Genomic DNA, 17,754 nt, shown 5'->3' on the forward strand with positions numbered 1-17,754 from the left:
TTTTAGTTTTCAAGAAATCTATTGAGGGTGAGTCTGCATGCGTTTCGTCGCTGGCATCCCCCTTCCCTAACACACACACACACACACACACACATACACACACACACACACACACACACACACACAGAGAGAGAGAGAGAGAGAGAGAGAGAGAGAGAGAGAGAGAGAGAGAGAGAGAGAGAGAGAGAAGAACCCTCCCCCATTCGTCTCTTTCAGACTAGGCACGTCTCCGAGGGCTGGATTGAATGGGAAAGACCGGGCCCGTCTTTGTCATTAATCCTCCCCTCCTTCAGGAGAGCCAAGCTTCTTCCGGGTCAGCGACAATCACTACCATCCCCATCGGGCCCTCGGGCTCCCATATCGCTAGCCCCGGAGCGCGCGAAGGCCAGGTCGCCACCGCCCGCGGGTTGCGGGAGGAGACGAGGGCGAGGAGGAGGGCGGGCGGCGCGGGAGTGGGGGAGGGAGGGAGGGAGGGAGGGAAGGAGGGGAAGGCAATCCGAGGAGGAGGAGGAGAAGGAGGAGGAGGAGAGAGCAGCCTCCCGCAGCTGGCGAGGAGAATGGGAGTGCGGGACGACAGACCGCCGCGGGGTGTCACGGCCGCGGCCGAGCTTGCCAGGCGCGGGGCCGGCGCCCGCCGCTTTTAAACCCAGGAGGGCGCGGCGGCGGCGGGCAGGCGGATCGCGGCGCACGCGGGGCGCCGGGCGGCGGACGAATGGAGAGGAAGGGCTCGGCGGCCGGGGCCAAGGGGAACCCGAGCCCGCCCGCGGCCGGCGAGGCGCAGCGGCCGCAGCCGCCGCTGAGCGTCCCGGGTGGCGGCGGAGGGACCCCGGCGCGGGGCCAGGCTGGGGCGGCGGCCGAGCCCGCCGAGTTCATCCGGCGCGCGCACGAGTTCAAGAGCCAAGGGGCGCAGTGCTACAAGGACAAGAAATTCCGCGAAGCCATCGGCAAATACCACCGGGCATTGCTGGAGCTGAAGGGGCTGCTGCCAGCTGCCGGGGATCGGGAGCGGGACTCGCGCGGGGCCTCCCCGGCCGGGGCCCCCAACCCCGGTCGCCTGTCGGAGGAGCAGAGCAAGACGGTGGAAGCCATAGAGATCGACTGCTACAACAGCCTGGCAGGTGAGCTGCGCCGCGCCGCGCCGCGCCCCGACCCCTCCTCCCCCCGCCCTCTCCATCTCCCGCCCCGCGCGGGTCCCAGTTCCCCGTCCCCCCGTCCCCGCCCCCCGGGTCACAGCCGACCACCGCGGCGCGGACGCGACGCATGCTCCCCCGCTGGGACCGTGCGGCTCTGGGAAGGAGAACCCGGGAGGGAGGCGCTTTGGGAAAAGTGTGACTTTTAGGATTATACCTTCCAAAACTCGTTGTCATCCCGCATTCCTCTCCCGCATCCTCGTAAATCTCACCTATGAATAACTGGACAGATGGGGACCCAGCCGGCGACCGCTGCTACTACTGCTCACCAGCGGAGCTGGGTCCAAATGTGGGAAGCAGCACCCAGGGTGGGCCACCCGCACCCACCGCATGCCCCGTGGCTGCTCTCCTCAGGGTTGGTTGGCACCAGAGCTGGCCCTCACCTTCCCCTCAGCTGACCGCATCCCTATGAGTAAAGTCCTTCCCTAAGTTCCTTTGGCCCCGGTAGCAAAGGGCAGTGTGCTACGATGCCTTCAGCATCTCAAGCAAAATGGATTCCAAAATGCCACTTTCTTCTCTCTGAGCTCCGCGGGGGGGCCCGGTTGCCAGGTGAAGAGAGCGATCTCAGAGGGAAGCTAGTTCAAGGTTGGGCTTGAGCGGTGCTACATTCTCGCTCTCCTCCCTGCCTCATTCTCACTCCGTGTTGCATTGGTCCTCACTCCAGGCTTAAGGAAAAGAGAGCCCTTCTACTGGGATAAAAGGTTAGGTAGACATTAGAGTACACTTTGGGGACTAAGGTCAAAGTCTGGCAATTTTTAACAAAATTAACTTTGGCACAGGAAAATTTAAAGTCCCTAAAAAGGGAGGAGTCTGGGTCATTCCAGGGCCTTCCTGTGAGCAGATAGAGTATGTTGGCAGAAGCAATGGCCTTATATTTGAAAGGCACTCTCTCCTCTTCTCTCACCTCATCTGGTGGGATTTGGGCATGGTCCAGCTCCTCTGACCAAATGAAAGGCCATCGCTCCTGGTCCCTAACCCTTAAAGTGGCCTGAACTAGCTCTGGACATTTGGAGCAGAGTGGGGTTGGGAGAATGGGTGTGGCCGGGGATGGTGGATTTGTCTGGGGCCCAGGCAGTTGGGGGATGAAAAAAATACACATATTAATAATTCTGCTCTGTTCCCTTTGAGATTTCTATTGCCAGCCTACCTCTGCCTTCTCATAGTGCCAGGTCCAGCCCAGGCACTTTGTAAATTGTTAAGTAATTTACAGACTTAAAGGATTAATAATAATAGGAGGAGGAGCTGCAGAAATGGTGGTGCTGATAGCAGTATTAGTAAGAACCACAGCAGATAAAGTAGTAGTAATACAGCATAGGTGCATTGTTTCAATCCATCCCAAGATACACCCGGATTCCCTTTATTTACTGTAAGCCTCTGGCACATTCGCTACTGCCTGATGGATATAAAGGGCAGAGTGGCCGGGGCTGGAGGCAGAGGCACTCCGGTCACTAGTGCAGTGATTTTGGAGTGATGATAGAGTTTTATATTTAGTATTTTCCATGGCATTCTAGGCTTGTCCCTCACCCCATGCCTTGGCTGCCAGCCTAGGGCTAGCCCTGCCTATCTTCCACCTCAGAAGTGGTTACATTTCCATGGTGAAAACAAAGATGTATCCTTGGTCAGGCCAGCCCAGTCAAGGTGGGGCTCAGATCTGGACATCTCCCCCACTTCCATGGCCACCATCCCCACCCCACACACACCCACTTTGGAAAACTTCCGTGATGAGAGAATGGAAAGTAGCGATAGCTCTGCTGCCTTCTCCAGTGCTTGCCACTTATTAATATTACTAATTTACAGTTGTAAAAGCAGTGCATACCTATAAAATGTATTATCTTTTAGAAAATACAAGATTACCTGTAATCCCACCAACCTAAAGAAGTCCGTTGTCATATATTTCCTTCCTATACTTTTTTCCATACATAAAAGTAAACTGTTTACAAAGCGAAGCCACCTGCATCCTGCTTTTATTCCCACTTGTCGTGATGTCAGAAGCATTTTTACAGTTCACTAAAATATTTTTGTGAAGATTATTTTAAATGGTAATCTCAAAATTTTAAATATGTGTTTACAATTATCGTTTGGTGGAAAGGGAAGGAAAGATGGTCACCGTCATTGCTGTTAGAACCAGAACAGTGCAGCGGGGCCCATAAGATATCCTTTCCCCCTGTGCCTGATAAAAGGAAGGAGAGACAGCAACTGCAAAAAGGCAACTGGCCCTTCCATCGGGGCTGCAGTGCTGTCTGAGAAACCCAGGGGGCTCCAGGTGGGAGCGGTCTGAAGATGTTCGGTCTCTCAAGGATCTGTCTTCTACCCAGCTGTGCATAGAGGGAGAGTTTGGGGATTTAGAAGGAACACAGACTAGCCTAGAAATACCTGGAGGATTAGGCTGTGTTGCTAAGGCATCTCAGCACCAAACAAAAGACTGTTGTGAGGCTTCTGAAGGAAACCTAGGTCCGGTGGACCCTTGTACCCTGCATGGAAGGCTCCCAGAGAATAGTAAGGGGGCAGCTGGAGTGAGCTAAGAGATGTTAGCCTAAAAATCCACTTGGATGACTTGAGGTGACCACTTAAAGGGTGTGCAGGCAATTTGCAGAGTTCTGGCTTGGAGTTCCTTCTGATTAGTAGGGATCTGGCCAGTGGCACAAGACCCCTAGATTTGATTTTACATGTCTTCTCTAAGAAATTCAAGGAGGGAGATGGGAAGCATCCTCTTCCTGCAGAATCTCTGATGACTTTGATACAATGATTCGAAAAGCTATCCTGACCTGTATGGAGAGATGTAGAAATGTAATTCTTACCAGGGCTGCAAAAGTAGCATTTACTGGCCTATTGATCAACTCCTAGTGACCTTGAACAAGACACAGGACTCCCTGGGGCTTTGGGATGTTCTTTTCAAAACCTCTTGAAGGGCAGAGTCTTTTGCTTTACATCTGTTCCTGCGGGGCCGCAGGGGCCCCAGCTGGGGTGTGATCAAAATGTTGCAACGCATAATGACTCTGTTGGTATTTTCAAATGATGTTCAAGACTCAAATGCCCACAGTGAAGATGAGTGCCGACAGGACACGGCGTTGGATCTGAAAGCCAGATGAGAGTCAGCTTACAACCCCACTCCTGGCATACCTGGGACTTTGTGTCAGCCCCTACATCATTTTACCCCCACTTTCCCATCCATTTAGAGCTATATTTGGGAGGCTTTTGGTTTATTTTACCAAAGGGGTGGATAATATCCACTAATCCCAAATGAAGTCCCAGGACAGGAGAGTGACAATGCCTAGAGAAGTCACACCAGAAAAAGGCCTGGGATGGGAGCCAGCTTTATCAGTGCTTGTGGACGTGTCTCGAAGCCATAGGACCAGGGCCAGCTGCATAATTTGGGGACCCAGTGCAAAATGAAAATGTGAGTCTCCTTGTTCAAAAAGCAGAGGGAAATTGTCATTTAAAGGTCTTAAGAGAGAAAGTTTTTTCCTTTTCTTTCATGGCTTCTCTCTCTCTTGACCTGACATGGTGTTTGTATTTGCTACTTAATGTCATGACAAGAAAATTAAAATTTTTAATTATTGCCATGAATTTTACTCTTCCTCTTTATAGTGTGCAGTGCCAGTTTTAAATGGAAATATAAGAGCACTTAACTTGTATATGAAATGATGTACAAATCGTGCAATTCACGTTTTGTAGCTTATACGCGCATACGTTGTTTATTCTTACTAGAACAGGGAAAATGCTGACGATACGAATGCAACGGCTTTTACTTCACTTTTTACATGTGTAGTTTAATATGTGCTTTCTCCCAGTCTTGGCTTTCTGATGATTAAGGAGAGGAAGATGGGCTTTTCCTTAGTCTTACCCTGCTCTTCCTTCTCTGTCATTGTTCTCAGCATAAGTGGTTGGCTAGTACGGGGAAGTAACTTAAGTAAGAAAGAATATGATGGAATTTTAGGGTTTTTGTGTTTCGTAGAACACTACTGCTTGCTTTCTGCTTTTGAAGCAATTTCTGGGTTGAAGGGAAAGCCTGGCCTTTTGGGGGCTGTCAGCATGTGCGCTTACTTAGTTACAGACCTGACATTCCTACCTTGTACTTGAGTTGGGTCTTGCTGAACTCTCCTGCGTTGTGGACCCACTGGAATTCTGTGCTCGTGGGCCATCATGAGTGCTGTATGCTATATGGGGCTGCAAAGCATGGCCGTGCCTCTCTTCTGCTCATGTTTGCGCTCTGTCATCCCATTAGTCTTCACTTACAAAACACAGTTTCGAAGATAAAACTATTAAGAATTTCAAGAAGTCAACAGCAGAGCATTAAACCAAATACAAGGCCCTTCTAAGCATGGGTCCTATGTGACTACACAAGTCACCCACCCTTGAAGCTGCCCCCTCAATGGGACACCAGAAGATGACTGGGTTTATATATTAGATATAGACTCTGAGGCAGATTCTAAGACAAAAGATACCCCAGAGAAGTTGGTGTGGAACAAAAGAACGAAGCATGAAGATGGATAAGTTACAAATGCAAGAACTCAGTAGTAAAGGGAGATCAGGAGCTAGAGACAAATAGTAAACTGGTAGCCAGAAGATGAGTTGTTGGGACAGGAATTAGCAAAGGAAAGAAGAGGGGCTTCATGCTAAGATGCTCAGCCAAGATCCTGCCATCTGAATGGGAAAGCTTGACTGGCCCAGTCATTGTGGATCTGAGGCTGTTCCTCAGGCAACACCTTGGCCAATAAATCTTAAGCCTGTAAATGTGGCTTTTAAGATCATCTTCCAAGAAAGGATGTGAGAGTTGAAATTTGTAGAATGCTTTCAAGGAAAGAACATTCCGGATGTAGACTTTGGGCTGTTTCTAAAGTGGATTCTGAAGTTCCTTAGTTTACCTATAAAAGTAATGAATTGGGTGGCTTGTAGCCAGAAACTCTTTAGGACATCTTGAAGTGAGAGCCCCTACAGCCAAAATACGTGGGAACGCCCCATCCAAGGCAAGGGGACTTGGCTGTAGTATGGACGGGAAGGCCAAGATGCAGAACAGCCAAAAGCTGTTCCCAGAGCTTCCTGGGCTGTGAGTGACCTCCAGGTGGGACCTTCTCTCCTTCCAGCTGTTCTCTTTCACCACCAGGTTATGTCTCCTCCAGACAGCTAGGATGAAAACCAAAATATTTCAACCAACCAACCAGCAATTTCCCAATTCCCAGGTATTTGGCTTTGGGAGAGCAGATGCCCATGCTGGGAACAGAGTTTGCCATTTTCACCAAGGTGATTGGTGTGGTTCATTCCCAATTACATAGCAGCAACCACAAGCTCTAGCATCGACAACAGTACCAGACATGAAAAAAAGCCAAAGATAATAGTACAGACGATTAAAGGAGATGAGTCTTCTCTGTGGTATGCATATGGCCTTGAAATTTCATTAGCAATGTAAAGCTCATTATCTTCCTTTTACACATACATACACATTTTCAGATCAGCAGTGAAATGACGCCACGTCTGGTAGGACTCAATACCAACAGTTCCCAAATATTTTTTAAAAGGAAGCAGGATGTGTAGTGCCAAGGAGGGTTGACTTGAAGTAGAAGAATTTCAGGTTGAAATGTATCCAAGTGGACCTTCTCTTCTCTTTCTGCCAAAAGGACTTCAAAAGCACACTCAAATTACAGACCAGGTTTACACACAGGAAGCCAGAGGGGCAAAGGTTTCCCTTCCACAGTGTGTCTGTGTATAAAGAGCAAAAGTGCTAAAGAAGTGGTGCTAACGAGTTAGCTCGAGAGTTATGCAAAATCAGAATTATGATTCCAGATTTGAACATGACCCCAAACATTACAAAGGTGCATGAATTTCCTTGTCATCATTACCAGCCTGTCATTCAACATGAGCTTAGGCACTTCCAACAACAGGGATACTCACCTCTACCTTAGTGACTCATTTAACAACCACCACCACAAAACAACAACGACAATAATAATAACAGTAACAACAGTGGCAGTAAAGGCTACCATGATGAGCTCAGTTCCTGGTTCCCAGTAGATGTTCCATGAATGTGTCTGAAATGAATGAAAATGCTTATTCCGGCATTTGTCTCATATTAAGGATCTAATAAATTCAATCATTCCACAAATACTGATTGAGCAACTAATATGTGCTAGACGCTGAACTTGGTGGCTGAGTAAAACACAGGAGTAAACATAAAGGACAAGGTCACTGCTTTTCATGAAATTACATATGTATCTTTATAACTCTGTGAAACAGAAAACCCAGACTTGTAACAGTTAAGTCACTTGTCCATGGTCACATAGTTGGATGTGGCAAACTGGGATTTCTCATCTGCCAGGTCTGTAATTCCAAAGCTTGTAGTCCTAACCATTCACCCTGCACCCTCCATCTCCAGGAGTTTCTTCTTTAGGTGCAAAAATTTGCCTCCATGAAACTTCTATTGATCCACCCATATTCTATCTACCCTTTGAAGCAACAGAGAATACATTTCATCACTGCAACACGGACAAGCCTTGACACTTTTAGAGCAACTCGCTTGCCCATCCTCCAGTCTTGTCTTCTGTGAATTAAACATTCCTTTTACCATGATGGTGCCTCGTGTGATTAGAATTCCCATTCCATGACCATCCTGGGAGATCAAGGGGAAAGTGTCCTGTGTTCTGTAACCACGTTCTCTGTCACTGGGGAGGTGACCTGAATTTGTATGGACAGAGGAGTGAGGAGCTGGTGAGTCATAATTTTTAATAAGCCAGAGGCCTGCAGAAGCCCCGCCCATACCTCCTCCTCTTTTGTATCCCCCTTGCTCCTGAGAGTGTGAATTCCAGTTAAGAGGTCTTTAGAAATTTAAATGAAAGTGTTAAGAGTAGGAATTCATTCCAGCCACTGCTGATTCAGTGACCACTTTGTGGACACAATGAGGGGAAATGACCCACTGGAAGAATAATGTCTGGACTTGGAATGCATTTATCCAGACCTGGTCAGTTTTAATGTCACGAGAGTGATGATACCATCATTTTAAAATATGTTTCAGTTGAAATGCTAAATGAGATTGGACACAGTATTATTCCATGTGGCACAGAGCATTGGCGCTCCTAACATCCTGTAAAGTAATATTTATTTTTCAGTTTGTGTTTTTATGGCTGGGCGATAAGTTTTTACTTTGTGGGCCAAAACCTCATCTCTCAAGAAATAAAAACAAACCTCCCCCTGACCCCCCCAAGCCCAGCACTAAACAGACCAGCTGGCCCTGTGTCTAGTGGGACCAGAACTGAGGGAAACTCGCATGTCAGCTGGTGGCACATTCGCCACATATGTGGATTTAATCTGGTCACGAGACCTCTGATCTTGAGTTTCCTCTCTTATTAAATGGGTAGCCTGAGTCACAGGGTAACGGTGAGGAACAGGAAGATGATGTATGAATGTACTTTGTAAACTACAAACTATCAGAAGTGTAAATTATCCTTTGAAGTGGACACGGATGTTTAGGAGGGAAAAAAAAAAGAATGGAAATAAGAAGTGGGAACTGCCCAGCGAAGGAAATTCTCACCTCTAATTCTAACAATTTTAAGATAAAAGGGATACTTGGGTAGTATCTACTTCCTAGAAAAAACTCTCCTGAAGCATGGTTTCTGTATTAAATATCTATCCACCCTGAATCTCCCATTGCGTTTCAAACACACACTAAAACGGTCCCCCGAATGCAGGTTGTTTCATAGTCCAAAAAAAACGCACTTGCTAATTAAAAAAAAAAAAAAGTACTTCTGATGAGAATGTGAGGGATGTTCTTTGAAGGCGAGATTTCTCCACTTGTCTTCAGACCTGCCCATCAAGAACACAGCAGGAACCGTACTTGGTGAGGAGTGATGTAAATTCTGTCTCTAAGTCACCAGCTGCTTCGGGTCCAGAAATTTTACCTCATGGGCTGTGCTTTTCTGGTTGATAAAAACCGAGGGATGGATTCCAGGATCTCTAATGTCCTTCTGAGCTCTAAAAAGAACAATTCTCTACGCCATTCTTTCTGAACTTGGTGACTGTTACCCAGAATGGGATAGTTCTGTGTGCACTAATATAAACCAGCCTCTAAAATCTGCTATTACATGAAAAGGCAAAATGCAGAACAGTGTTTATTTGTTTTGTGTAAAGAAAAAAAGAGGATATAAAGTAGCATAAACATACATGCTTTCAAGATTATCTGAAATGATGCAAGTGAAGCTAACGTCACTTGAATAAGGGACTGGTTTGGGGAGAGACTTTAACTTTTTTTTTTAATTATTAAGACTTCATTGTTTTTAGAGCAATTTCAGGTTCATAGCAATTCGTGGGAAAGGTACAGAGATTTCTCATCTACTTCCTGCTCCCACACGTGCACAGCCTCCCTCATTATCAAATCCCCCACCAGAGTGGTACATATGTTACAGTTGGTGAACCTATACTGACACATCATGATCACTGAATGGCCATCATTTACGTTAGGGTTCCCTCTTGTGCTGTAGATTCGATGGGTTTAGTCAGATGTATAATGACATGTGTCCATCACTCTGGTACCATACAGAGTGCTTTCACGGCCCTAAAAGTCCTCTGTCCTCTGCCTCTTCATCTCTAACCCCCCACGCCTGGCAACCACTGATGTTTTTACTGTCTCTATAGTTTGACTTTTCCAGAATGTCATACAGTTGGAATCATACAGCATGTAGCCTTTTCAAACTGGCTTCTTTTACTTAGTCATATGCATTTAAGTTTCCTCCATGTCTTTCTTTAACTTCTTATCCTAAATCTTTCTGTAGTGTTTGATTTTTTTCTAATAGCCTGCATTATTACTTTTATATTTTAGGGAAAACAATGACAAGATTATCTGTGTAGAAAAATTACAGGTAGTTTTGCTTTCGTCTTTTATTTTCCTAAAGGAAACCTACCTCCTACACATGATTTTTAACACCATCCTAGATACGACCTGTGTCTTGGCTCATCTCGTCAGAAAGTAGCACCAAAGATGTCAAGCAAAATTATCCCAAGTCCCAAACTTTCTGTTAATATCCCATAATATGACGTCGTTTCAGCAGTGCCCACCACCCCAGTCCACACACAGGGTTAGATCCTGGCTGCATGGGACCCCCAGCAGGGGGCCACACATGTGGACTTGTTAGCATGTGAGTGACAGTTTGAATCTGCTGGTGAGGCAAGGAAGAAAGTTGGATCAGAGCTAGCGATACAGACTGATCCAGAGCATTAGTGATGTGCCTCTGGTGTCGAGGAGGGGACTGTGTGGGTGCCCTATGTCCAAGATTCTTGTCGGCCCCAGAGTCTAGGAAATCCTGTCCATCAGTAGCTCAGACACAGAAGCCCCAGCATCCAGAAGGAAGCTCACTCACTCATCAAATTTTTTTTTTAGTTCAGCATGAATTTATTTAAATACATGCAATATTTAATATATTCTATTTGTAATCTCATAAATGGATTACAAATATATTCCCAGATTTCATACTGATATACTCTTATAATTATGTACACGATGTACCTTCCTCCCAGGAAATTTTTCAGTAATTCAGAATTTTATTTCTATATTGTCAAAACTGTTTAGCAAAATAGCTCCCTGAATATATGATATACAAAGAAAGCTTTAATCTAAAGCAATAATATAATCTTTCTCCTGCCAATTTCTAAAGGAAACCTACCTCCTACACATAATTTTTACTTAAGCATCTTTGTGTCAGTTGTAGCCAGGTTACTACTAAGTTTATTTGGAATATACCTTTGGTAGATATGTTACAATGCCATAAAAAATAAGCTGTTTTGGAGCACTTAAGATATTCACCTAATAGGTTAAAACAGTTTTAGTGTATGATGTGTACAACACACGTGCTTGGTGGTGTCACTCATCAAATCTTTATTGGATGCTGGCCACAGCTCTTCACAGCCCAAATCTGAAATCCACTGTGTTCTCCTCAAACCACATCCTGGGGCGGGGGGAATCAGGGTTCTAGTCCAGCTAACTTGCCCTGTGACTTTGGAAAAGTCCCATCACTCTGAGCCTCAGTTTCCCTGTCTGTAAACAGTGGGCCCTGGGCCAGATGCCCTCCAAGTCCCTTTCAGAAGTGTTGAACTATCTGGGATTCTGAAGCCCTGCTAGCTCCCCTCCCCCACCGGCCTCTCTCTTGGAAACAGCCAAATTTAGGAAGGAAACAGGAAACAAGCTCTCTTTTGTTCCAGTTCACTGACATGTGCTGACAAATAATCATAAAAGATCTCAACCAAGATTTCCAAGGTAACTTTGCAAAATTGGGGGCGAACCAAAATAAAGGAACCTGCAGCCTCCCGGGATGATAGAGTCAGACAGAGGGTCTCTAAGAGAAACCATAGTAGAGGGTGGAAGTCTATATAAAGTATTATCTGGGCCCTGCAGTCTAAACTGATGACCCCAGATATGACCTGCTGCTGCTCTGTTTTCTCTGATTATTCCAAAATTCAGACTTTGATTCTAAGCAGGCAGTCATTCGCCATAAGAAATCTGGAAAAACTAGCTACATTAGGCCAGGAATGCTGGTGGAGGGAAAAATAACAAAAAACAAAAAAGCTTTTAAGAAATGAACTGGCAAGGCCAAGGGTTTCGGGGAACAGTTGCTGGCTAAGCGACAGCATCTCAGAGGGTCACCACCCTTAGTCCAAGACTGGAGAGCCCTGAGGAGTCTGGACCAGATCAGAGCATTTGGGGATGTGATTCTGGGCATTTTGCTCATGCAGAGTCAGAGCTGAGCTCCTTTCTCCAATGGACCTGAACCACAGGTTGTAGACGCCACTGGGAAACTGCAACTCTAGGGATCCCTTGATCCCTGGGGGGGGGGGGGTGCTATATCTATGTGTGTGCCAATGAAGATGGGAGGGAAGAGAGAGAACACAGAGGAACAGACGGGCAGCAGACCTAGACCCCAGAAAACCTGTAGGGCAACGTGGCCTAACGGGGAAAGAACTTTACTTAGTATAAGAGAGTCTGGGTTTGAAACTTGACTTCCCATCGACTCCTCTGTTAACCTTGGGAAGGTCCCAATCTTGACAAGTTTCTGTTTCCATTATAGCGTGGGAGTATTGATAACGCACCACACAGGATTGTGATGGTGATTGAAATTAAAGGATACACGCACATGAGCCTAGTCCAGTGCCTGGCACGTAACAGATGCTTAATAGATGATGCCTATTTGTAAATCTAGCTCCTACTACGGCAGGTACTATGCAGGAAAGTGTGCAAGAAGGGAGGAAAAAGGACTCAGCAAAGGAAGCTATGGGGGAATACGAGAAGCAAGTAAGCAAAAGAGGGGTCAGGGCAAGTTTCAGCTTCCTAAGTGGCTACAGTGCAGGGGAGGTGAGCAAAGCATGAATCAACCACTTTTGGTGTGGGTGTCTCCTATGTGGACCTGCCACAGGCTGGACCAACAAGCAACCCCTCAGGCTTCCTCTGAAGGGCATCTGAGCTCCAGCAGAACCAAGGGCCTCTGGGACCCGGGGTCTGTGCCTACTTCCAGCTTCTCAGGATACAAGTTGGTCCAGGGAACATTTAGAAACTGCTGGGTTCTGGGTAAACCTGTCTCTGGCCAGAGATTGTGCAAGCGAATAAAGCCTCAGTTAGACAGTGTCTGTTCTCTGCCACGTTCCAGCCTCTGCCCCAGGATTCTCTGACCTGTTCTTTGAACTGAACTAGCAGGGAAAGACCTTAGACTCTCTTACGGGTGAGACCAGTTTAGAACCTGAGAGCAGAGAACAGGGATTTGCCAGGAAGATAAGACACATGCTGTGATCAATTGGGTTCCCTGGGGAGCTTTGCAAGCAAGCAAGCTTACTGGTGGGACAGGAAAGGAGGACATGGAGGAAGGCAAGGCCTCTGGGAGAGGAGACATTGAGGGAGAGGCTGACAGGCTGGCAGCCTCGGGTCTGCTCTGCCTGTTCTCTTGTGCCTTATGCTGCTGCCAACTTACTGAGCTTCCTTCTTGGTGTCGGATGAGGAAAGACCCTTGATTGATCAGGTGTCCTGGGAGTAAAAGCACCAGCAGTCACATCCCTTGGATCCTCCTTTTAATCCCCTGTTATAGGCACTCGTCCACTGTAACACCCCAGGGTCCTCTCATGACCCTGGGTCTCTCCAAGTCAGTGCTCCATGAACAGGTGGTGCTTTCTGCTCAGGAAACCCTTCAGAAGGCTTTTCTGCACCTCTCCTCCCGAGTTCCATCCCAGCTCTCTTTGAAGACATCATAGGCAGAGGTGATTTAAAAAAAAAAATCACAGGTGATGAATGTATTTCTTAAAAAAGTTGATTTCTTCCCTAAGAGGGACTCTGATGTCTGCTGTTACAAATTCTTCACCTTGATACACGCACACACACACACACACACACACATAGACATGGAGTTCTTTTTCACAAGATTCAGGTTGTACTGTGCAAACTTTCCAGAACTTTCTCTTTTTCCACCCGTACTTTCCACTAAACACATTTTTCCAGTGTCATTAAATCCCTCTTAGTGTGAACAAAAGGTTGAAGGGTGCTGGCTCCCTGAGTCAGCCAGACGCCTGCTGTTGTAGCTCCTCAGCACCTTAGACTTGGAAAAGACCCTTTGAGATCCATAAGTCCAGGTCTCTTTGCTGCCAGCTCTGCCGGAGTGGAGCCAACATGAACTTGGGCGTAGACCATCCTGGCTCTTTCCCTAAAAGTTGAATGGCCTTAGCAAATCGCTTAACTTCTTTAAGGCTCAGCATCTAGAAGCAGGACTAATAAGACCGATTTTCCCAGAGTTACTGTGAAGGTCAAGTGAGTCATAAAACACAATACAAGTGTTTGGTATGGCTACTTACTGAGCAGACAATATGTGCAAACCAGTATGATGTGGTTCTGCTGGGTAGGGGTTTAAAGATGCCCTACGGATGCTTTTCTGGGAGGCAGAGAAGACGTGTGTCATACATAGCTGCAGTGATGGGCATGAGCTGAGTAGTTTTATTCTTTGGAAAACAAAAGGGTCCACTCGATGATAGTACCTTAGAAAAAGGCCACCATTCGTGTTCTGTGAAAGCATTACCATTAGGCAGGGGTGTGCTCTACTTCACAAGTATTAGAAAAATAGTAATTTCTCAGCAAGTTAGAGATAGAAAGAAATTACCTGATCTTGATAAAGAACATCTACAAAAAAGCTTACAGCTGGCATCATACTAAACAGTGAGAGTGAGTGCTGTCCGTGACTATTCATGACGGCATTATTCATAATAACCAAGCACTGAAAATAGCCCAGATGTCCTTCAACAGAGGAGCGGTTAAACAAACTGTGGTCCATCCACACTGTGGAATACTACCCAGTGATAAAAGGGAATGAACTGTTGATATATGCAACAACGTGGATGCATCTCAACGAGGTTATGCTGAGTGAAAAAAAAAAAAAAAGCTAATTCCCAAAGACTTCATACTGTACGATTCCATTTATATAATACTTTGAAATGACAACATTTGAGAAATGGAGAACAGATTAGTAGTTGTCAGGGTTGAAAGATGAGGTGAGCATATAGGAAGACGTGGATGTAGTTATAAAAAGCCAAGAGGAGGAATCCTTTGATGGAACTCTTCTGTAACTTACCTTTGGCAGTAGATAGAAGCAGCTACCTGTGTGATAAATGGTATGTAACACACGCAAATGTACACACATAAATGAGTACAAATAAAGCTAGGAAAATCTGAACAAGAGCTGTGCATTGTATTGGTGTCAATATTATAGTCAATATATTTATTGCACTGTAGTTTTATAAAATGTTAACATTGGGGGAAACTGGGTAAAGGGTACAAGGGATCTCTCTGTGTTTCTTCTTACAACTGTCTGTGAATCTAAAATTATCTCAATAAACATTTCAGTTAAAAAACAATATTGTTGGGGTTAGTCTTGCAAGCACCAGCGAAGGTAGATGTTGTTTCAGGAAGAAACCAGAGAGGTGTCGTGTAAGCTCTATTAGGGTGACAGTCGACTCTCAATGGAATTGGAGATGCAGGTGGTTTTAGAACTCTAAAAAAAAGAAGCCTTGGTGGAAACGCTGCACTTGGTTTTGTTTGTTTGTTTTTCTCTTTGAAGGCAGAGAAACAAGAGGGGTAGAGCGTCCCGGAGAGTTAGATAGGAAGCTTCCAGATGAGAAGGACACAGATAAAGTTTACAGATAGTGAGCACAGTTTGGCACCATCCAGGTCCCACAGTTACACTTCCCAAGAAGCAGAACGCATGCTCAAAGCTGTCTAATGAAGGAGCTGAGCTAAAATTCACTGTAGGCAGTTGAACGTCCTAGGAGGGCATGTGGGTAATGCTTAAGAGCATGGTCTCAGGTGACAGAGGGCTCACATTTCAAATCCTCCCCTGACACTTCCTAGCTTTGGCAAGTAACTGAACTTCCTTGGGCTATCAGAAAAATGGGCAAAATACTAGAACCTACCTTACAGGTTATTGTCAAGATTAAATGAGTTAATGCTTAGAACACTGCGGGGCCCATGCATGCTTAGTCAAAGCCAGCTGCTCGGACCCTGACTACCGTTCTGGGAGGATGGATGAACACTGCCTACCAGAGCAGGGCAAGAATGTCCGAGCTCTTCATGAAGCATCTCAGCCTTTGACCCTGTTTCTTCACTTCCTTGGCCTGGGCTCTTATTCTTCAGTGAGAAGTCTCTAATCACTAGGAAGAAAATGACCCAGAATGTCCCATGTTGACTGTATGAAAACAATTGTTTGCCTACATGTGAAGGTTTCTTGGCTCTAGGATGTGGCCTTCTGGGACCTGTTTGCCCTTGAGGGTAATCCTGGAGCTCCCCATGGCTGTTCTAGGCTCTCATGGTTTAACCAACTGGGTGTTCCTTGAGGAACATACCTCCAAAATGCTCAGAGGTAAAGTACTAGGTCAGGTGAGGCCGTCCACCTGCCAGCACCCACTGGGGACTTATTAAAACTGTGGATTACTGGACTCCACCCGAGGCCTTTGGAAGCTGCAGAGCTGGACATGGGGTCTGAGAATCTCCATGTTCACTAAGTTTGCACAGATGATTTAATAAGAAACCCTGGGGGTGGTTCTCATCAGATGTCAGTGTCTGGAGCTTGGGAAACACTGACTTTTCTCATCCTGTCAGCAAGCCTTCAAGGTTTGCAGCCATAATGACCTCCATTTTCACCCACTGCAAAACCCAGACTCTGAGAGGTGAGCTGTTTTCACCCAAGGAGCCCAGGTGAATACTGGTGCTGGGGACGTTGTCTCTGATCAGCTAACTCAGAGGCACTGAAAATGGCCAGCAACTTCTCTGCTAAAAATATTTCCCTTTTCCCTCATAGTCTCTCTCATGCCCCATCGAGTCAGAAAACAGGCCTATTCATTTTCCTGCCACAGCTGGCTTTTAGAGCTCCTAGCGCTCCCAAAATATTAGGACCCCGGGGGAGCCCAGCAACGTTGGGTCTGTCCACCACCCCATCCATAAAGCTGTCAGTGAAACATCCACTCGTGGTGAGAGGGGGTGGGAGCAGGCAGGAGGCAGCACTCATGCCTGCAGTTTGGGGATGTAGACGGCACGGGGTGGACCCAACTGTTGACTCAGAGGCTGTCTAACCTATAAGTAAGAGGAAAATAGTTCCTGGACCGCACCCCATTCTTTCCCTAAGTTCCTCTTCTGGCTGCAAAGCTACTTTTATAATGTTCTCCGGTACACCAACCCCCACCCCCACCCTTCAATAGGAAAACACACTTTTGAAAGGAAAACTGGAAGTTAAACCCAACATCAAAGCTCGGTGTGGGAAACATTTGGGGCAAGTGTGAGTTTCCGTACATTGGAGACCATGAAATAAAGATGAGAAATCGGGGCTGGGTTCTGTCCTTGCTGCTCAGGTTTGTGGGCGGAGCATTCTTGCTGATCTTTGAATCAGCCCGTGTCCACGGAGCACTTGCTGTCGGCTAAGCACCCCATCCAGTACACTGTGGTCCATTTTCTCACTTCATCCTCTGAACAGACCCATGAGGTCAGTAGAGTTGCTATCTTAATTTTAAAGACAGGGAAACTGAGTCTTAGAGAGACATAACCGGCAGTCAGGTTTAGAATTTCAGGTCTTCCTTACTCCTAAATTCTTCATGCTCTTTAGAAAATAGACATCGCTTTGTGCCAACTGGGGTTTGCCCATCTCCCCTACAGCTGTCTTCTTTGCCCCACCCCTTGCAACCCAGTAAAATAAAAACAAGCCAAAGATAGATGATTTCTGAAATGAAGATTCCTAGGCATCCGGGAGGGCCCAGGGCTTTAAGTAAACAGCCTCTGTCAGAGGGAAAGTTCTCTGTGCTCTGTGGCAAAGGCCACGCAGACAGTCACACCCCCTGACCTACTAATTGTACCCCGGGGATTCTGCTAAGGTTATATTTAACATAAACAAAACCTCTGTGAGTATATTTATCGTAAAGTCACTTCAGCATCTAAAATTTCTAGGCAACATAAATGTCCAAAAAGAAAAAGAAAAAGAGGGAAAGCAAGAGAAGAAAGTTGTTTTCAGAACTCAGAATGCAAGCATTAGTGTACCCAGAGAGGAAAACCGGCACCTTTGTGGAAAAGTGA

General features: G+C 46.3%; 1 protein-coding gene across 1 annotated transcript in view; it reads left to right on the top strand.

The window, feature by feature from the left end:
- The first annotated feature begins 661 nt into the window (after positions 1–661).
- The window catches only part of TTC9 (tetratricopeptide repeat domain 9), a 28,520-nt gene continuing 11,427 nt past the window's right edge, over positions 662–17,754 (top strand). The window contains exon 1 of the mRNA XM_064486071.1: positions 662–1,118. Within this exon, the coding sequence (XP_064342141.1) occupies positions 713–1,118 (406 nt within the window). The 5' untranslated portion in view covers positions 662–712. The remainder of the gene's footprint in view (positions 1,119–17,754) is intronic.

The sequence above is a fragment of the Camelus dromedarius genome, chromosome 5, assembly GCF_036321535.1.
Source record: "Camelus dromedarius isolate mCamDro1 chromosome 5, mCamDro1.pat, whole genome shotgun sequence".
Classification (NCBI taxonomy): Eukaryota; Metazoa; Chordata; class Mammalia; order Artiodactyla; family Camelidae; genus Camelus; species Camelus dromedarius.